This window comes from Eretmochelys imbricata, chromosome 15 (genome assembly GCF_965152235.1).
Source record: "Eretmochelys imbricata isolate rEreImb1 chromosome 15, rEreImb1.hap1, whole genome shotgun sequence".
Lineage (NCBI taxonomy): Eukaryota > Metazoa > Chordata > Testudines > Cheloniidae > Eretmochelys > Eretmochelys imbricata.
This window is the reverse complement of record NC_135586.1, coordinates 14,698,824-14,720,420: the sequence shown is the minus strand read 5'-3', so window position 1 is coordinate 14,720,420 and position 21,597 is coordinate 14,698,824. Positions and strand designations below refer to the sequence as shown.

Genomic DNA, 21,597 nt, shown 5'->3' with positions numbered 1-21,597 from the left:
AGTGAGCTCGTGCGCCCGGGGCTCCTTTATCGCACTGTCACTCGCAAGGGTAGCCAAGCCCTCAATCTTGGATTCTTAATGTGATGAAGGGAGCCAGGATATAGGTAATAATATACAGGCATTCGATGGACGCAAGTCTCAATCATGCATCTGGACTGATACTGCAAATGGTGCTGTCCCCTCTATTCCCCAGTCCTCTCCCTGTTTGCAGTATTAATTGACAGAGCCCCCCCCCCCGGCTGAACACTAGCGTCAGCTCCTGGTCAGTTTCCTAGGTTGTGTCCACAGCAGACTTCTTTCCCCTAAGCTTCCCCCTGTTGCAATGCCACCAGGGGTAGCAATGGCTGGAGCTGTGGTGAAGACAGAGAGTCCTACAGCCCCCCCCACCCGCCCCCGCTTTTAACCCCTGGGTCCCCCTCACGCTGGTCAACGCCGCCACCCACGCGCCCAGAGCCGCTCGCCTCACCTTACGCAGGCGGCGCATCGGCCGATCCCCACCCGGAAGCCCCGCCCCCCGGCGCTGATTGGCTGTCGGTCTTTGTTGTGGGGGGGGGGGTGCCGCCGCCGCCATCTTGAGCGGAGCTAGAGCCAGGCGAGCGGCCCGCGGCGCACGGAGCCTGTTCCTGACCTTCCGGCCGCCCCCGCCAGCCAGCCTCCTGCCTCCTCCCGGCCGGGGCGCCAGGCCGAGCCGCCGCAGCCACAGCGGGAGCCGCCGGCTTCCAGCGGGGGCGGGCTCGGTGCGGACGGGGGCCCGAGCGGCCCGGCGGCGGCGGCGGCTCCTCCTCCTCCTCCTCCCGCCTCCTTCCCCCGGGTTTATGGTGCTGCGCTGGGGGAGGATGAACGGAGGATAAATGGTGCCCAAAGCGGACAGCGGCACCTTCCTCCTCCTCTTCCTCCTGGTGCTGAGCATCACCGAGCCGCTGCGGCCAGGTACGGGGGCCGCGAGGGGCCCGGCGGGGGGCGGGGCCCGCGGGGGGACCCAGGCGCGGGGCGAGGGGAAAGGTGCGCGTGAGCGGCCCGTAATTGGGGCAGGGAGCAAGGCGCCGGGAGGATCATGGTGATGCAATAGGGCCACCAGTGGAAGAAGAGGGCCAGGGAGGGGCTCAGGCGGTTGGAGGGCAGGGGGGCGGGCTGTGCAGTGGGGTGGGCTGGCCCTGCCTCCAGAGCGGGTTTGGGGGGGGGGTCACGCTTCTCCTTCTCAGTGGATGCATGGGGGGGGGGGGTGGTCCTTGTAATGGTCTGCTTGGGGGGAGGCGGGGAGGAGTAGCATTGCACACGGGGATGGTTCATGTGTCGTCTTCTAGGTGAGGACTCTGCTGCTCAACGTTTGTTTGCAGGTCGCGCTCGTAAATTGTGTTTCTGCTACCGTTTCCAGGAAGGGGGACTGTGTAGCTGGCCTGCTTCTGCCCCCTCACTGCATTCAGGAGCGGTTTGCTCCCCTCGTTCCCTTATCCCATACACAACTTCATGTTGTAGTGGACCTTCATTAGCAGCTGGGAGTTGGATTGTGTTATTTTACAAAGTGATTGGTTGTTGTAGCAAATATTTCGGAGACTATTTAAGTGATTTTTCAAGTTGATAGTATTCTCGGTTGTCTGAACATTTTGTACGTACTGTAGTTACAGGTACAGATGATTAAAAAGCCCCAGTTGGGTAGTAACAGATCAGTTTGTATATTGCATTTGTTTTGTCACAAGAATTTGGGCTTTGCATGTAGATGTAGGAAGATGTATTGGGAAGTTTTGTTTTAATGAGCAAGAATTTTGTTCTAGCTGAAAATCATCTACTGTCTAATAAGACGAAGCACGCTTTTATAGAAAACTGAACATTGTTGAGGTTGTTTTAGAGGAATACATCTGGGTCAAAATTAGTTTTTATTGTATGTGGGTTGCTAATGTGGCCAAGAATTGAGAAAAGTTCATTTTACCTCCATCTTGGGGCCTTGAAGCTGACCTGAAATTCAAGTTCTTGATGGAAGAACCCTTGTTGTGTTAAATTGTGCATGTGGATTATACAGCAGTCTTCACTGCTAACTTTTTAGTAAATGATGTTGGCTGTGATTGAACAAGGGGAAACTTCAGTCACTCAGTTTATGTTGGTGGGTCTTCTTGATGAGATTGGCATTATGTGGATTGGGAGTTAATAATTTATAACCTTGGAAAACTTCAGTAGCAAATATGTAACTGTTAGTGTTGAAAGATCTCCATGCGCTACTTCAGTGTGATTCAAAGTTTCCATGCTTTCTTTTCCTACCAGAGTCCCTAAATTCCATTTGATCACTTAAAGGATTCTCTCTTCCTTGACCCCTCAATCCCCATTCCCTGGTTTCCCAGTTCTGTTTGGGTAGTGGTTGTATTAAAAATGAGGTCAGTGGCTTTTTTAAATGGAATTTGGTCAGCTGGGGAAGCTAATGATCCAACCAGTGGACCAAATTCAGTGACAAGTCCTGGTCATGTGCCACCTGAGGCACGTTACGCATACGCTAAGAAGTGACTCATTAAAATGTTAGCCAAAATATAGACATTTGAAAGGTCATTACTGTTCACTTCTTGTAGCTGCTGTTTATCTAAAAGTACTATCCATTTGTATTCTTATTCATGGGTGTCATGGCAGAGCTCTCTCCTCTCTCAGCAAATATTGACACTAGAGAGGAGCTGTAGCAAGGCATAGGTTGAGCCAGGACCCTACTGTTTAGCATTAAGTTCATTCTTGAAGGTGGTTGGCCATTTTTGAACTGAGATAAAAAGGGTAAAGTTGTAGTCCTAATTTTGAATCTTCTTGGTTTTGCTTGTTTGGATCATAACTTCAACTTTCAGACAAATTGATGCAGTATGTCTACTTCAGGGAGTTTGTGCTGGTGTAGCTACACTAGTGAAAACATCCCCCGTGTAGACAAACCTTAACTCCCCTTGTCTCCTCTTCAGGTCAAATAAACCTACCTTTTGAAGGTGATAACACAAAGGTTCTCCTATAGCAGAGGTGGGCAAACTACGGTCTGCAGGACCCTCTTGCCCGGCCCCTGAGCTCCTGACCCGGGAGGCAAGCCCCCGCCCCCGCTGTTCCCCCCTCCCCCGCAGCCTCAGCATGCCACGCTTCTGGTGTCGTGTATTAAACTGCTCCGCGTGAGAATGGTAGCAGTTAAGGAGAGCAATTTACTGCACTACACTGGCACAATGCTCTGGGCGGCACGGCTGTATCGCTGCCAGCCACTGGTGCTCTGTGCTGCATGGTAAGAGGGCAGGGAGCAGGGGGGGTTGGATGGAGGGCAGGGGAGTTTGGGGTGGTGGGCAGGAGTGTGGATGGGGTCAGGGCAGTCAGAGGGTGGGGAATGGGGGGCAGTTTGAATGGGGCGGTGGGGGGCAGTCAGGGGCAGGGGTTCTGGGGGGCGATCGGGGACAGGGAGTTGGGGTGTGTGTGGATGGGGCAGAGGTTCTGGGGCGGCCGTCAGGGAACGGGGTGAGGGTGTGGGTTGGATTGGGCAGGAGTTCCAGGGGGGTGTCAGGGGGCAAGAAGCACGGGGGGGGGCGGATGGAGGGGGCACAGCCTCCCCTAACCAGCCCTCCATACAATTTCTGAAACCTGATGCGGCCCTCAGGCCAAAAAGTTTGCCCGCCCCTGTCCTATACCTATAACCATATACATTTCCCCCTCTCTAGACTCTGATTTGTTGTTTTGAAGTAATCAAAATCAGATACAGTATTCCAGACAGAATGTGCCATTTGTTGTTTGTGGAATTTCTTAATCCGATTGTGAATATACCCAAGCATCCTATTTACTTTGAATGCTAATGCTGTGTAGGCAGAAATCTTCATTGAGCTGTCCATGGTGACTCCCACGTCTTTTTCTCAGAAAAGCCCACAATTTCAAAGCCTATCAGTATGTACAAGAACTTTTTGCCAGTGTTGTTTTCTTTACACTTAATGTCTTCAAATTACCAGCCACAAATAAAGCTAAAACTGTAGTTGTGTAAATGAAATAATCTTGCTGTATCCCACTTGTATTGGATCTGATAAGTCCAGAGATGCAGACTGGAAAAGACTTGCTCACTGCAGTGAAAAGTGTGTACAAAGTTCACTTCATATTGCCTTACAATCAAAGGTGTTGGAGGCACAGTGCTTTTATTGGAAGTCAATAACAGGCTAGGAGATGCATGTTCTGGGCTAGACCCACCTATATTGGGGTGGGGTGGCAGTCCTGGAAAGGTTTTGGAACACTGAGGACTATTGATTTAGGAAGGATGGCTGCAGCTAATGTAAGGCTGTTCTCAAATAACCAAAAGGGCGGTTACAGACAATCTGAGACTTCCTGCCTTGGGCTGAAGGTGCTGCTTGCATAACTCAGTCCATTCTAATCAAGCAGCTCCGTATGCTATCATGTTAATTCTAGACTTGCCTTGTACCCCTGTTGTTGTTACACTATATTTTAAAAATAAAGACTAAAACTTTCCTTATTTTCTCCAAGCCCTCACAAGTGCATAATCTTTTTAGAGCAACCTCACAGAAAATAGTTTGAATGGATCTACATCTTGTAACTGGTGTGTTTTGTTTTTAGCAAATTAGTACTGAGAGCAAAGCCAATTAGCATGGTTGATTTTTTTTCTTCTACTTTCTTCCTAGGGTTGTTATAAATGTATTCGTTTTTAGGCTATTGTGGTCACCCATGCCTTCATCAGGCACTCCTAAAGCACTAGACATTTGGCCTATCCTTAGACACTTGGGAGGTTTTCGAAGGCAAAACGCAGTTGGGTGCCTAACTACCATAAAATTCCATGGGAGTTGGGCACCTAACTGGTCTTTGAGACGCTCAGTTATTTTGTTGTACATTTAAAAAGTGAGATTCTATTTTTTGATCATGAGAATACATTTTAAAAATTCTAAAATATTAGGTGTAAGACACTGATTAAGTATTCAAGGGGCATCGCTTTTTTGCTCTGGACAGTTTTTGCATTATTGACTGTATATTTTTAAAAGCTGAGGATGTGGACTTTGAAGTATGAAATATCAGAATAGTCCATTTATTAGGGCGGTCAAACGATTAAAAAAATAGTCGCAATTAATCGCAGTTTTAATCGCTCTGTTAGACAGTAATAGAATACAAATTTAAATTTATTATGAATATTTTTGGACATTTGTCTGCATTTTCAAATATATTGATTTGAATGTCAACATAATACAAAGTGTACGGTGCTCACTATATTCTTTTTGATTACAAATATTTGCACTATAAAAAGATAAGAAATAATATTTTTGAATTCACCTCATTCAAGTACTGTAGTGCAATTTCTTTATCTTGGAAGTACAAGTTATGAATGTAGAATTTATTTTTTACATGACTGCACTCAAAAATAGAACAATGTAAAACTTTAGAGCCTACAAGTTGAAGCATGAAGGGGCATATGAATGTTTAGCGTATCTTGTATGTAAATACCTTGCAGCGCCAGCTACAACAGTACCATGCGGATGCCTGTTCTCACTTTCAGGTGATGTAAATAAGAGCGGGCAGCATTATCTCCCATAAATGTAAACAAACATGTTTGTCTTAGCGATTGCCTGAACAAGAAGTAAGAGTGAGTGGACTTTCTAGAGGAAATAATTTAATAATGTTAAAATCTTGTGTGCCTGAGCTAATTAGCATTAGTTACAAGACTTTCCACTGCAAATAATTTAATTAAAACTTGATTTCAATCTTATGGTTAGCTGTGAGATTAAAATTTTGATGTGCTTTGATGCAAGGTTACTGCAGGTGGGTGAATGTTCTGCTGTGGTTTGCCCTATGCATATGCTGACACATGACATGCATTTAAATCACCAAACGTTTAATTGTCTTCCTCTCCCATGTCACAGTACAGTTTTGTAGGTCTTAACATCACTTTTATAATTTGACATTTTTGTATTTAATGTACTAACGCTAAAATGTCATAGACATAAAATACAGAATTGATCACTTTCCTAGATGAAGAAAGCTAGTTGCAAGGCATGTTAAAATTGTTTATGAATGATCACTCACTTTTGTTTATTGAATCTGTGTAGAAAAATGCCCTTTTTTGGCTGAATGGTTTTTACCCTTTCTTTTCCAGTAGAATTAAATATGTTCTTCAGATACTAGCCAATCACAAAATCTGCCCGGAGAAGGATTCTTCCTTTGTTTTACTGTTTGTTTTAGGGAGGCCTCGTTGCCAAAAGCAGCATTTCTCAAACTGGGGGTCCCGTCTCCAAAGGGGGTTGCAAGGCTATTTTAGGAGGGTCATGAGATCACAAAAAATATTGCTGGAGGGAGGGAGGTACAGCACAGAGATGATGCGTGGGGGGCTATGCAGGGTCAAGTGCCTCCCCCCGAGATTGGCCTGCTTGTGGGGGAGGGAGAAGTGCTCTGTCCTCCTCCCCCTGCACTTGTCCCCGGCACACTCAGCCCCTGTCTCTGGCCATGGAGGGAAGGAGGGGGCGGGATCAGTTGCTTCTTACGCTGGCCGCTCTGGGTCGCTGCTCTGTGCGGTGAAGCAGCTGCCTGAGAGAGCCCAGTTGGGGCGGTGGTCCACCCTGCCTCCAGCCAGCTGCTGGGGACAGGGGCTGAGCAACCCAGAGGCCCCCCTCTCCACCAGCACGTTTCCAGCCTGCTTGGCCCCTGTCTCTGGCAGATGGGGAGGAGGGAGTGGGACGCCACTGGGCTCTCCAAGGCAACTGCTGCGCTGCACAGAGCAGCAACTGGTGATGTAAATAACGTGTAAAAACAGTAACCATGTAACCGATTAAAGTTCTATTGGTTACACAATTAAACATTTACCAGGGAACTAAGGGTGGGGGGTGCTGCAGCATGGGGATCCCCGCCCCACATCCTGGCAGGCTCAGGGTCCCAGGACGGGGCGCAGGCCTGGGGGCCTGGCTGCCGGCACCCCAGGTGTGGATCCCGACAACTGGCACGGACGCCAGCAGCCTGGAGGGATCCCGGGTGGCAGCAGAGCTCTGGCACGGGGCAGTAGCTGGGATTTTGGGTGCACAGGGATGCCAGGCAGCAGCAGAGCCCCAGGGGCACGGGGCCGACAGCTGGGAGGGACCCTGGATGGAGTTTAACAGTTAACAGAAACTGATAAGCATCAAGCTTATTGGTTAACAGGTTAAACTCTTACATCCTTAGCAGTGACTGGGAGCTGCTGGCTTGAGCCACCTGAGAAGTCATGTGTCTTTCCTGGTTGTGCCCTCATTTGAGGAGGCATGAGTTGTCTATGGTACAGCAGCTGCTGCTCTCCGGCCACCCAGCCCTGAAGGCAGTGCCGCCACCAGCACCAGGGCAGAAGTAAGGGCTGGACTTTGCTAGGGGGAGATCAATTCTACTGCAATCAATGCAGGAGGCATTGATTTAGCAGGTCTAGTGAAGACCTGCTAAATCAATGGCAGAGTGCTCTTCGGTCAGCCCTGGTACTCCAGCTCTCCAAGAAGAATAAGGGAAGTCGACTGGAGAGCGTCTCCTGTCAACCCAGCTCAGTGAAGACACCGGGTTAAGTCAACCTACACTACGTTGACTCCAGCTATGTTGTTCATTTAGCTGGAGTAGCATAATTTAGGTCAACTTACCCCTGTAGTGCAGTCAAGCCCTAAGGGTGGCAATATCATGAGTGTGCTCCTGTGAGTGTGTACAGTAATTTGCTATGGGGGTCGGGGGGTGGCAGTGTTGTCACAGCCTAAAATATTTTCAAAGGGGAATCAGCAAAAAAAAGAAGTTTGAGAACCCAGGCCTAAAGGTTGAATAGGAGACAAGGTGTCAAGACACGGGTACTCGTTCCTCATTTTGCTACTGATTCACTATGACCTTGGGAAAGTTGCTTACCCTCCCTGTGACTCAGTTTATAGATGAGGAAGCTAAGAGAAATAATACTCATTCTGCCCTGTCGAGTGATTTTGAGCTCTTTGGAGAAAGGCATTAACTAAATGCATAGTATGACACTGATGGGAAAGCAGAGCTTGAAAAATCCCCAAATATCTGTTAGTCAGAAGGTGGTATTTAATGACCAAATGAGGACATGCAAAATTGGGGTAGAGGTTGGGGGATCATTCCTGATGGAAAATCAATGAAAATGAGGCTGCAAAAAAGCCAGCTCTGCCGCTGCACACTGAGGGGTGGCCTGTCTTTTGTATCAGCCTTGGCTATTTAGTTTTTAACTTTGGAGCTCTTCAGGCTCTGCGTGGGAGAGTTTCTTTGTTCCCTCTTCTCTATCTCCTTGTTAGCTTTTCATGCTGATGGAGGTGGGCCTACTCCATATTTCCCTAGTCTCCCTCATCTTTTTCTTCTGCTTCTCCCTCTTCCAGTCTGTTCTGTACTTGCCTTTCAAGTCACTTTTTGGCACCAGCTTTTCCTTTGGTTTTCTCCTATAACTCTTCCTTGTTTGTTTGTTTGTTTGTTTGTTTTTTTTGGATCTGCCTCTTTTTGGTGTGATGTGTATAAGGGGTAAGAAATCAGTCAGATCATGTACTGCTGCTTGTGTAGCTGGCAAGTGAAACTGATCCAGTTGCAAATTTTAGTTTGCTGCTCCTGCCAGTGTAGCAAAGGGACAAAATGGAAAAGAAAAATACAAGAATTGTTAATCAGGTTCAGTGCAAAAGTAGCTATGAAACTGACATACTACTTATATCTTTCATTCCTCTGCTCTGGTGTCTCAGCAAGAGCAGCAAAGTAAAATTTGCAAGCACTGGTCAGTTTCACTTGGCTGCTGATAGCAAGCAGAACAAGAAAGGAAGATCACAAAAAGAGAATAGTCTCTCATCAATCCTTTCAAAAATGGGAGAGGAACCCAAAGAGAACATCATTGGTTAACAACATGGACATACAAAACAGACTGAGGGAAGCAGAGTAAAAGTAAATGGAGAAGGTAGGAGGTAAGAAGGTGACAGTCTGAAAGAGGGTTATGAAAATTCTTTTCTTTCCCAGTAGTCGGGGTGCAAGGGTAAACCCCAATTCAAGGAATCTTACTAGCTAAGTTTGATATGAAAGATGGATAAACCCATAGCTAGGTCCCCACTCAGTGTATGGAAAAATATATAGCGTTAAGACTTGAATTAGCAAATCGATTCTCTGGAATTAACCTTGTCCTTTTCTTGGTTTTGATCTTTATTTGTAATGCAAGAGTTGTAACTAGCTCTAGAATCTGTTTTCATGAGTAATGACTCTTAACTTCTGAGCTCTCTTTCTAATATTAATTAGCCAGTTTGTTGTAACTTAATCAAAGAAGTTTGTCGTTATCCTGAGAGATGATTATAGCTGACATTTTCTACCAAGTTTATTAATTGTATTAAAACTTCTGTTTATATTGTATATGGTTATGCTTATCCAATAGAAAATTGTCTACTTCATTTATCATCTTCTCATTATGGTATACAGAATATAGAAATAGCTCAGTGCCTGGTATAGTGTGGACTAAATAAGTGACTGAAAATTAGTGTTTATAAAGTGAATTGAGTGTTCATGAAAGGTGCAAGATTGACCGCCCCAGAGAAGGAAATATCCTATCCTCTGAAGAAGCAGAGTGTGTGGAGTGGCAGACATAACGCAACACAACTGCTTTGCCAGTGTGCTTCTCTCCTAATCTAGAAAGATCACCTCTGCTGGTGAGGTTTGTTGAGATTCAGTGCTAACCATGCTTTGTCCTCTGAGATGGTCTACAAGAGAACCAACTGTGGTGGTAGGTTTTTTAACATGGACACTTATTCACTGGGAAGTGGACTAAGCCCCCGACTAATTTTGTCTGTTGGAATAATTACTGGATTATAACTGTGTTGCTAAAAACCTGGGCTGAAGTTTAACCTGCAGCCTAGAAATGGTACGCTCTGTTATCTTCCAAGCCAGCGATTTCCGGAGACTTTCCGGGTGACGTTTTAACCTATTGTCTCTTAACTAAAAAATCAGTCTGCTAACCCTCTATCAGGTAACAGCATTTTAATGATATTTGTGAATCATATGGAACTTTTGAGAAAATGAGCTAGATATTGTAGAACAAGACATCATACAGGACTTGATGCCTATTAGCACAGGGTTTTTTACTCTGGTCACTGTGACGCCCTCCGTTCCATTCAAGTCACAGTTGTCGTGTTTATTGTTTATGGTACTTAAATGAAACATTAATCCATTGCCTAATTAATAGTTTTTTTTTTAAATTGACTAACTGCTAGGCTTGGTCATATAGAAAAACAAAATCAATGAATATGTTCAGTTAATTTTACTGGCATTCATCCCTTCGTAGTTGACCATTTGTAGAGATGGTTGACCATTGCAAAGTGTGTCTAATCAAATATTCAGTCAATACTGATGGAATTAGTAAAAATTTATTCATCAAATGCTATTTGACTGTACTTACTACATCTCTCACATCTGTGTCTTGGCTTCCTGATTTCAGTCCACTGCTTTTTTTCTTTTCTATAATGGATCACTGTCTCTCTTCTCCTGAGTTGTCGTCTACTCTCATGTGCGCTACCTGCTTGCCATGGTCAACCATGCCTTTATATCCATGAGATAGGACTACTCTATGCATTCTACATTGCTCTACACGTTAAGATAATTTGGGAAGTGAAGCTACTGAAAAATGTATCTACGTTAAGTGATGTTTCTCTTGGAATGCACATCGATTCCATGTTCTGTACTGGCTGACACTGTGGTTTTTGGATGGAGTTTAAGGTGTTCTTTTTGAATTTTGAAGCCCTGAACGTTTTGGGTTTCACCCACCTTAGGGTATGTCCATAAAGTGATTGCGGCTTGTATGGAACATGCCGGACTACTGGTATCTAAGAAGCCATGGTAGCTTGAGTAATTACCAAGCCTTCTGGGCAGGCTTGTACAGCCTTCACTGAAGTCAGGGCGACTGCAGCTTCACTGCTACTAGTACCAGAGCTAATCATCTTAAAATGCTAGCTTGGGTATGTCTAGGTGATCTGTAGTCACATCCTCTGATTGCAGTGTAGACATACCAGTAAAGACTACCTTGCACCTTGAGTGACACCACAGTTGCAGTCATATGAGGTGCATGAGTTAGAGTTTGGTTTAAATTGGAAGGAGCTATATAGGTGGGTGTTCATAGTAAGGGATGCTTGACCCTGGAACTCAGCTCTTCTCCTTGTTCTACCAGAACCTGGATGTGATGACTTCCAGGGCTTAGTGTGAGACACTGCTGTTCTTGCGGACTTTTTAAGGGACTGGAGGGTTTTGAGAATGGTGTTAGGCAGATGGCTAGGATGAGCCTCTGTTGGCATTGAGTCGGTATAGTTCTTTAATCATTTGTGTTTAGCATCTATACACATGTATAAGATTGACAGTGCATTCTAGAAGAAAAAGATTTTAGGTTTGGATTTCTTATCTAAAATGAATATGCCCTGTCTAGACTAGAGTAAAATGTGTGTTTGATAACATGTTCTAGCTAAGATGGTCTAATAGTCTAATGTAGATAAATTGCACTGTTGCTAACACCTGTTTAGCTGGTTGAGTGTAAGGACTTTTAGAACGTGTTGGTTGCAATATTACCTAACAGTACATCATTTTTTTCCTAGTCTAGGATAGGTATTAGCACAACTAAGTTACAGGCAGTTATTTTTGTACTGTGAACAACTTACCTAAGGAGATCTTATGAGTTTTCCTTACCACTGTCATTTAGAATTGTAAACTGCGTTTGCTCTGTGATATTTAGGTTATGAGTTTATCTGATTAGTTGGGCAGGTCTTGAAGAATTATTTGGGCTATATTTCAAAGGTGCTGCTTCGTCACTAAATACAGTAGCAGAACAAAAATGTACTCTGTAATATAGGAGGTTGGAAAATCTTGCTGGAAATGTATAGACGACAAAGGTAGGGGTGCTGCTGCAGCAATACTTAAAGACAAGCCAACTTAGGACCCTGAGATTGTACTCAAGCAGTTACTCCATGCTGCTGTGGTTTCACTGCTATTGTTGTTGAAGCTAACTAGATCAAATCTAGCTCGAATATGTCTACAGCTGCTGCATTCGCACCTGGGATTGCAGTGTAGGCATACCCCGTGACTCAGTCAGAAGCATTGCCCCCTGCCTCTGCTAGTATCTGGAAAAGAGTAGGATACTAGGATTTCTGTGCTGCCACTTTGATCCGGCTGAGGGGGCTTACACGCTTGTCAGTCTCTGGATAATAGGTGTTTTAATTTGCATCTGCCTAAAGGAGGCAGCTCTTTTTTTCCCATATTCAGAACCTTCTGGTTGCTTTAAGAGCAATTATGTCTCCATAATTCTGTCCTTTCCCATAGTCTCTCTTAAGTCTTCCTTCCCTGTGAATGGTTTCAGAGTAGTAGCCGTGTTAGTCTGTATCCGTAAAAAGAAAAGGAGGACTTGTGGCACTTTAGAGACTAACAAATTTATTAGAACATAAACTTTCATGAGATACAGTTCACTTCATGGGATGCATACAGTGGAAAATATGGTGGGGAGATTTTATATACACAGAGAATATGAAACAATGGGTGTTACCATACAGACTGTAACAAGAGTGATCAGGAAAGGGTGAGCTATTACCAGCAGGTTTCAGAGTAACAGCCGTGTTAGTCTGTATTCGCAAAAAGAAAAGGAGTACTTGTGGCACCTTAGAGACTAACAAATTTATTTGAGCATAAGCTTTCGTGAGCCACAGCTCACTTCATCGGATGCACAAAGTGGAAAATACAGTGAGGATGTTTTTATACCCTATACCGGAAACCTACTGACCGCTATTCCTACCTACATGCCTCCAGCTTTCACCCTGACCACACCACACGATCCATTGTCTACAGCCAAGGTTTACGATACAACCGCATTTGCTCCAACCCCTCAGACAGAGACAAACACCTACAAGATCTCTATCAAGCATTCTTACAACTACAATACCCACCTGCGGAAGTGAAGAAACAAATTGACAGAGCTAGAAGAGTACCCAGAAGTCACCTACTACAGGACAGGCCTAACAAAGAAAATAACAAAACGCCACTAGCCGTCACCTTCAGCCCCCAACTAAAACCCCTCCAACGCATTATCAAGGATCCACAACCTATCCTGAAGGACGACCCATCACTCTCACAAATCTTGGGAGACAGGCCAGTCCTTGCCTACAGACAGCCCCCCAACCTGAAGCAAATACTCACCAGCAACCACATACCACACAACAGAACCACTAACCCAGGAACCTATCCTCGCAACAAAGCCTGTTGCCAACTGTGCCCACATATCTGTTCAGGGGACACCATCACAGGGCCTAATCACATCGGCCACACTGTCAGAGGCTCGTTCACCTGCACATCTACCAATGTGATATATGCCATCATGTGCCAGCAATGCCCCTTTGCCATGTACATTGGTCAAACTGGACAGTCTCTACGTAAAAGAATAAATGGACACAAATCAGATGTCAAGAATTATAACATTCATAAACCAGTCGGAGAACACTTCAATCTCTCTGGTCACGCGATTACAGACATGAAAGTTGCAATATTACAACAGAAAAACTTCCGAAACAGACTCCAACGAGAGACTGCTGAATTGGAATTAATTTGCAAATTGGATACAATTAATTTAGGCTTGAATAGAGACTGGGAGTGGCTGAGTCATTATAAAAAGTAACCTATTTCCCCTTGTTTATTCCTTTCCTTTTCCCCTCCTCCCCCCACTGTTCCTCAGACGTCCTTGTTATACCCTGGATTTGTGCTGGAAATGGCCCACCGTGATTATCATACACATTGTAAGGAGAGTGATCACTTTAGATAAGCTATTACCAGCAGGAGAGTGGGGTGAGGGGAGAGAGAACCTTTTGTAGTGATAAACACCCATTTTTTCATGGTCTGTGTGTATAAAAATATCCTCACTGTGTTTTCAACTTTGTGCATCTGATGAAGTGAGCTGTGACTCACGAAAGCTTATGCTCAAATAAATTGGTTAGTCTCTAAGGTGCCACAAGTACTCTTTTTCTTTTTACCAGCAGGAGAGCTGTGCGGGGGCGGGGATGGGGGGGACCTTTTGTAGTGATAATCAAGGTGGGCTATTTCCAGCAGTTTACCAGAACAGTAGGAGGGGAAATAAACATGGGGAAATAGTTTTACTTTGTGTAATGACACATCCACTCCCAGTCTTTATTCTAGCCTAAGTTAATTGTATCCAGTTTGCAAATTAATTCCAATTCAGCAGTCTCTCATTGGAGTCTGTTTTTGAAGGTTTTTTTTGTTGAATTGCCAGTTTTTTGGTCTGTAATCGCGTGACCAAAGAGATTGAAGTGTTCTCTGACTGGTTTTTGAATGATATAATTCTTGACATCTAATTTGTGTCCCTTTATTCTTTTACATAGAGACTGTCCAGTTTGGCCAACATACAAACTTTTTTTTTTTTTTTCATGGACTACTTGAAAATTGCTGAGGGTCTTGGCGGATCGCTTAACGATCTTTCCAAATGTTTGTACCATTAGCTAACTACTGTAAAGCGCTTTGGATAAAAGCGCTATATAAAAAAACCCTTAATTAACTTTTTTTGTTCTACAAATAAAAGCACACAACTCATATTTTAATATCAGTAGTCTTACCTTTCTAATGCGATGGATGTGCACTCCCCTGCTGCAGCAGCCCATAAGCTGGGGCTGGGAAGGAAGGGAGTCCCTCCCCTCCACAGAGCTGAGGTTGGGAAGGAGGGCCATCTCTTCCTGGCAGCCAGAGCCTGCTTGGCTCCACTAATTAGGTGGATGGCCCTTCATTCTCTTGTGTGTGGCCACCCAGGCATGCATCTTAGAGGGAACTATCTGCAGGCCACCTGAATGGAGCTTTTCTGCGGACCACAATTTGAGAACCTCTGCTTTAAAGAAATTGATAGCTTAAATCCCTGAGCAAACCAGGGAAAAGTTTCTGCATGCTACTGACAGTTGAATGGAGGTGCGGACCCCTTTGGAAATCTTAGACACAGTCAGTGGAACCCCAGGGATCTGCAGACCACAGGTTGAAAACCACTGTTTTAGATGTAGGTTTAATACTGTTCGGGATTTTGTATGAGGTATTCTTACAATTTACACCTGTTCAGTATTAGAATGTCCTTTTGGCTTTGGAAGTTGGGAATAGTTTTAGTGGTTTAAACTACTGATGATTCCATAGAGTAGGTTTGAAATCCGTGATTTCACTTGTCATTAGACTTCTGGGCTAGCTCATGCCCTGATTTAGGGCCTAACCTTAAACTCTTGAGTAGTCCTGTTGAATTTATTTGGGCTTCTCACATGCTTTAAGTCTAAACATGTGCTCCAATATTTGCTAAAGGCTTTTTAATTTTCTCCTGTCTTTTTTTTTTTTTTTTTTTTCCCCTGCAGACTAGAAACATCTCTTCCCTTGAGGAAGCAAATGGGTTTGCTCACCAATGTTCCTAATAAACTCTGAAAGTGTTTAATATTGTATGATTACTAAGAGTTAGCTTGGACTGCTTTGGTAGTTCACTTGATGGAATTTTGTAAATCATGTCTCATTTGAATGTACTCCGTATTTCCTTAATCTCTGATTTTTACACACATGCTATTCACCTAATATTTTGGAATTAAATTTTCCATTTCTTCAGAGACAAATTTGCAAAGATCTGTACCGGGGTGGGAAAACTTTTTGGCCTGAGGGCCACATCGGGTTTCCAAAATTGTATGGAGGGCTGGTTAGGGGAGGCTGTGTCTCCCCAAGCAGCCAGGCGTGGCCAGGCCCCCCCCCCCCATCCACTGCTCCCTGCTGCCCCATCGAACCCCTCCTCTCATTCCTGACTTGCCCCCTGGGACCCCTGCACCATCCAACCACCCCTTCTCCCTGTCCCCTGACCGCCCATGGAACCCCTGCCCCATCCAACCCCCCTCTCCTTCCTGATGTGGCCCGTGGTTATTGCTCTTTTCTGACTAGTTATTGTATTCTGCTGTGGAGTCCCTATGCTTCTGTTGGAGTTATTCTTTACCTAGCAAAAATGACTAAGTACCATCAGTTATAGCTGGTTATAGGAACAAGTTTGGCTGCATCTGAAGTGCACTGGATTGACTCTTAGAATAGAATTGAGTGGTTAGGGGAAAAAATGGCTATCCTACAGTGCATATATCTTCTACATATGTCAATTCTGAACATACTGCAATCAGTCAGTAAAATAGTATGTTTTGGTGCCCTCTGAGTAATCTATAGCTCTCCACTTTCTCTGGCTGTCTTTCAGAGGTGTTTGCAACAAACCGCTTTTGTGGAAAACACTGTCAGAAATTGGGGAAAAATTAATGTCCCTGTGCCCAAATGATCCCTGTTTGTCATGCTCGGGGCTGATGGTACCAACATAGGGTCCAGAGTAACCTTGAGGGGACCAGGTTAGTGGAGAGCTAGTGTTTAATTTGTCCCAAAGGTGCAAATAGTTCCTCCAAATTTAAGAGGCAGAGCTGAGAGTCTGGTCCCAAAAGTTTCTTCATTCTCTGCCTGTCTGTTGTGAATGACCCCTTCCTACTGGAAACAATTAAAAAAAGATCTAAAAGTGTGTGTGTATGTTGATCTAAGACTTTATAGCACTCGGGTATATGGTGTATCATTCTTTAAAAGGAAATTACCAGAAGGCTGCAAGACAATTCTGCTTATTGATTACTAGTGCATTTTTGAAATGGAGTATACTTAAGTATTTTCATAATGAAAGGTTGATTCTCATGGTTGGTAATCATTAAAATAATTGCCTCCCTCCCCCAAAAAAGCCTTCACACTAAATTTGGTACCTCTTGCTAACCAAGAGGATATACTATATATACACACTTATTTCAGCAATTATATAGCTTGTTTTTCTAATGTTAGAAGATGGTGAATGACACATTTCTTTACTAGATTAATTTTTTTACTCATGATTTGTGTCAACCACCTGCACTCGAATAGAAATTGGAATTCAATAAAAAATGCACACAAACATCATATCAGAATTGTTTTTTAAAATCTACCTTAAATGTGCTAGCTACATTTTAAAAAAAAGTAGGTTTATCAAAATGTTTTGTATTTAAAAGTGATTTTTTTTAAGCAGAGGAAGTATAATCCGTAGTTAATGAATTGAACAGATTTTTTCTGATCACCATGTCCAAGATTTTTAGAACTAGTAGAGCTCGTAGTCTCATATCTCTTCTGCCAGAGATAGTGTTTATAATTAGTAAAATAATGTAATATTAGAAAGTATACACTCCCTTGACTGGCTGGCAAACAAGTCCTATGAGCCATGGGTGTGATTACCTACCTTTTCCCCAAATAAAGCTATCTCCAAGCAAACATTCTTTTCTAGCAGTTCCCCACAGCACCTGTACAATGGAAGGGGGAAGATGATCTGGAGTTAAGTACTTATTCACTAAAGAGCAGATAGTGCTCCTGCCATTCAAACAACTTAAAATACATATGAACTAAACTGGAAAATACAAGTAACTGATTGAGCTAACCAGAATGTGTGTTCTTGAGAATTGTGATTAAGGACGTGACCTTTTAATGTTCAGGCTTCCGTCTAGTAAGAATAATGTGGGGAAAATGTCCTACAAAGTGCAGAAGGCTCAAATCAGATGATACAAAAGGCCTCTTGCGGCCCAAAATACTGTATTTGTAACTGAGGAAAGGTATTAATTTACTGTATGAAATTTGTGAAACTGTACCACGTTTTGGATTAAACAAAATGATCTTTTTATTGTCCATGAATTCCAAGAACTTGCTAATGTGGAACTGTGACCCAGTTCCTGCTACAAGTTCTTTCCTCTCACATAAAGACCTAGAGTTTGAGAAATGAGATGCTGGTGATTGGATTACATAAACTGGATCCTAAATTTTCTACTGTGCGTCGTTGACTTGAAAAGTAGTACTTGGTTGAGGGAGATAAAAATTTCCTACCATCTTGTGTAAATTATATTGTTTAAACTAACTGACAGTGTTATCCTTTTATTTCTGGTGTGTGTTCAATTACGTTTCCAACTGTTTTGTAAGTTTTCTTTTAAATTTCAAATTACAGGTTCACGACTAACTCTGGCAAGACTTCTTTCAGGTGAGTGTCTCATTTGGACAGATTATATTACTTAATACATTGACTCAACAGGCTGTCTCTTTTTGGACTCATTAGGCTTTTGAAGTTTAATATTGGGTTCCATGTTTTCCTTTTATAACTGACTTGAAAACTAAATCAATATTCCAAATTCATTTTTTCCACTTCCTGTCTACCTCACCCCTCATACTTACCCCATTGGTCATCTCACAGCTATTGATAAACTGTTGCCATTCCAGAAAATGTACTACCACACCTGAGGAACATTGATATTGTCTAAAGGACAGAGTTTGTTCTATTTAGAAGTATGCTGATGAATTGAAAAGCCATAGTGGTGATTGATAAGGAGGAAATGTGGCTTTGTAGTGAGTATGGAACTGGTAGCCAGGACTCATTGGTTCTGTTTCCAGCCGTTGCTGACTTGAACTCTGACCTTGGTGTTACCAGATTTGTCCATTATCTTGGAGTATGCTCATTTATTAGGGGCAAAGAGTCCTGTGGCACCTTATAGACTGACAGACGTATTGGAGAATAGGCTTTTACCCAATGAAGTGGGTATTCACCCACAAAAGCTTATGCTTCAATACGTCTGTTAGGCTATAAGGTGCCACAGGACTCTGCCGCTTTTACAGATCCAGACGAACACGGCTACCCCTCTGATCATTTATTGCGTTGGAGGTTGTTTCTGTAATTCTATCAGCGTACTGCTTGTGTCACTTGTGTTCTCATACCGAGCTCTACTTCTCCCTTCTGCAAGTTCCCTCCCAGTGGAGCTATCCTGCAGGACCTAGGTTCCCCAGGGCTGGGTTCTGCCAGCTCCGGAATCAGACCAACACACACACATTAACCCAGCGCGTCTGAGAGGACTGGATTAATCGCACTCCCAAGCTGACCCCTCCTATGCAGGCTGGGTCGAGCAGCACTTTCAGTCTGCCCCCCTTCTATGCCCCTGGACTCAGCAGGCTGGGTCAAGCAGCACTTCCACGCTGCCGCCCTCGTGCCCCAGGTTCAGCACGTCCCTATCCCCACTTTCGCGTTACAATTGTTCTGGTAGTAACCCACTTGATGAGCAAACCCCATAGGATTTTTGGGCTCTGCAGAGATCTTTAACTTAGGTACGAGGAGCGTTGCTGCAGAGTGAATGGGGAAGCCAAAAAACACCTTCGAGGGGGGGGGGGGGTGATGAAGGAGGGGGAGAGAGAAGCAACCAGCTTAATCATGAAAGTTATTTATTGCCAGGTAATAACCATACAAGGGGAGCCAAACAAACACACAGTTATAATATTAAATCTAACTTAAATTTGATTATAAAGTCAGGTTTAGAAAACTCAGTTGTAACCGATCTCACAGGTCTGGGTCAGAAGGCTATACCTAGAGAAAGAGAGAGAGAGCTGGGTTCTCACCACTCCGTGAAGCTTGAATCGATCAGGGGTCCCAGATGGTGGTGGTAGCTGAGTGCTGAGTGCAGTGCTGGAGACAGGCAGCGCCCCCAGCATGATCAGTCAGGAGAAGATGAAGTCGTACTATGGAACTGCAGATTTTGGATCCAGGCATCAGAGCACTTACTTGAGCTTGGGTAGGGACTTTTGTAGGGAAAGAAAAATGGTTCAAGTGAGAACACTAGATTTGTTGGCGCGTAAACTGGTGTCTCAAGGGAGTATACCAAAGTTGTTGTGTTTTGTTTTTTTTCAAGCTAGACAATAGGAACTACTCATTCCTGGCTGTGGGCAGTGTTCCTTCGAGGGAGCTCACAACGCAATTAGGCAGCTTCAGTATCTTGGATACCAATAAAGGATTTATTACTAGAATGGATCTGATAACTACTGAGCTGGGTGTGTGCAGGCATGAGTTCATTAACATCTGGAGCGGAGATTCCCCATCATGCACTGCTTTTCTGGTCCCATAGTCCAGTGCAGTTCTTGCCTTGGAATCTCTGTTCTCCATTCTGTATTCTAATGGACATGCCCTCCCTGTCCCATCTTCGATTGCAAATGAGGCTAAGGGAGTTTCCTTAATCCTGTCACCCTTGTCCAGAGGGGTTTAGGTGTGTCTCCCACTACCTTTTCATTGCTTTTTGTAAGTCTGTCTTCTGATCGCCTTTGGCTCAAGCAGAGGCGGGGGGGAAGGTCTTTTGTGAGTCAGAAAGGCTAGGTACTGTGCCCTGGTTCCCCCAAGACCACAGAGTTAATAAGTAACATTGGGCAACATAGCCTTTCTTTTCTTTAGTTTACCCATTTGTAAAAAAGATACACTACTTAATAGGGTTGTTGAGGCTTGATGTTTTAAAAAATACTGTCTTTATACAGTCCCTTCATTCAGTGTTCTGAGGGTATTTTATGTAGGTGTGATTTTGTGCTTCATGTGTTTTCAAGTCTATTTCCACATCCTCAAAATTAAGGGAAAACCAAACACTCATGAACCTTCTGTCCTATTAGTAAATTCAAACTAAAGATGTCTGTTAAAACTGTTTTCATGGGCTATTTCTAGCACTGTTTTTGTCTTTTTGAGGACAAATGTCATCAGAAATCCATCCAAAACAATTTTAGCTACTTACTAAATTTCACATTATAGTACAGTGATTGTGTTTGATGACTCTTATAAGAAAAAGGATGTTGCAGGAATAATAATTGTGCTTCTGAGGTCACACAACAATTGGCACATGCCAAATTTTATGTGAAAACGATTGAAACTTAGCCCAAAGATGTCTGTTAGGTTAAGTTTTTTTACAACTAAAACTTTCCAAAGCAAACTAAAACAGCAAGCCTTACATACAAAAATCCATCCCATATTCATCCTGACCCTGTTTTTATCTCCTTCCAAAAATTTGTAAGCTCTCTTCCTGGGTTTAATGGCCTAGCAGCACTGCTAAAGTAGTGCGTAGCCCCAAAAGGAGAGAGAACGGTAAACTCCTTCAGCTAGAAGTCCCATCTAGTCCACTTTGGCTGGAGGTTTGTGGAAGATGAGGTTTTTAAATGTGTAAAAATATTGGGCTAGATTTGGTATATAGAGATGCCAATTGTGGATCTCCCCCTTCTGCACACAAGACAGACTACCTGGGTATTTCTATGCTGTCTATACTGGATGAATGAATTCTCCCTACTTCTTAGCTAACAATGGAACTTGCTTCGTGAGATAAAGCACTTTTCTCACATATAGACTTTGTTTTTATATCCTCTCCAACAAGATATTAAATGCAAAATAAATTTTTTTCTACTTGAATGGTGGAAAGTATTACTTCTAAAAACTAGCGAACTTCTTTAATCAGTTTTATGTTTTACTGAGCACTCGATCTTGATCTGTAAAGGAGGGAGATTTGAGAGGAATGGGGGGCAGTAGTAGAAGAATTTTTTCCAGTTACCATAATTATGCACATTATTGATACTGTATCTTGGATAGTTGGTATTTCTAGTGTTTCAGTCTTGCTTTATTTGATTTCCCCAGGGTGAGCACAGTTTTTTGTTTTTTTTCGTTTGTTTTTTGAAGACAAGTAAAATATCTAGTGTCCCTTCTCCCACCATTCTTAGTAATCATTATCGGATTGCATGCACATACATAAGGGATGAGAGGGATCACTTTTTGAGAAATCACATAAAAATAACTGGTTT

The 21,597-nt window shown here is 43.6% G+C and overlaps 1 protein-coding gene across 4 annotated transcripts in view; it reads left to right on the top strand.

Moving 5' to 3' along the window:
- The first annotated feature begins 565 nt into the window (after positions 1–565).
- The window catches only part of DGCR2 (DiGeorge syndrome critical region gene 2), a 66,212-nt gene continuing 45,180 nt past the window's right edge, over positions 566–21,597 (top strand). For 2 of the 4 annotated variants that reach the window (XM_077834828.1, XM_077834827.1), the window contains exons 1-2: positions 566–930; positions 17,963–17,995. In XM_077834828.1, the coding sequence (XP_077690954.1) occupies positions 852–930; positions 17,963–17,995 (112 nt within the window). In that variant the 5' untranslated portion in view covers positions 566–851. The remainder of the gene's footprint in view (positions 931–17,962; positions 17,996–21,597) is intronic. The other 2 variants (XM_077834830.1, XM_077834829.1) reach the window with 1 other exon arrangement.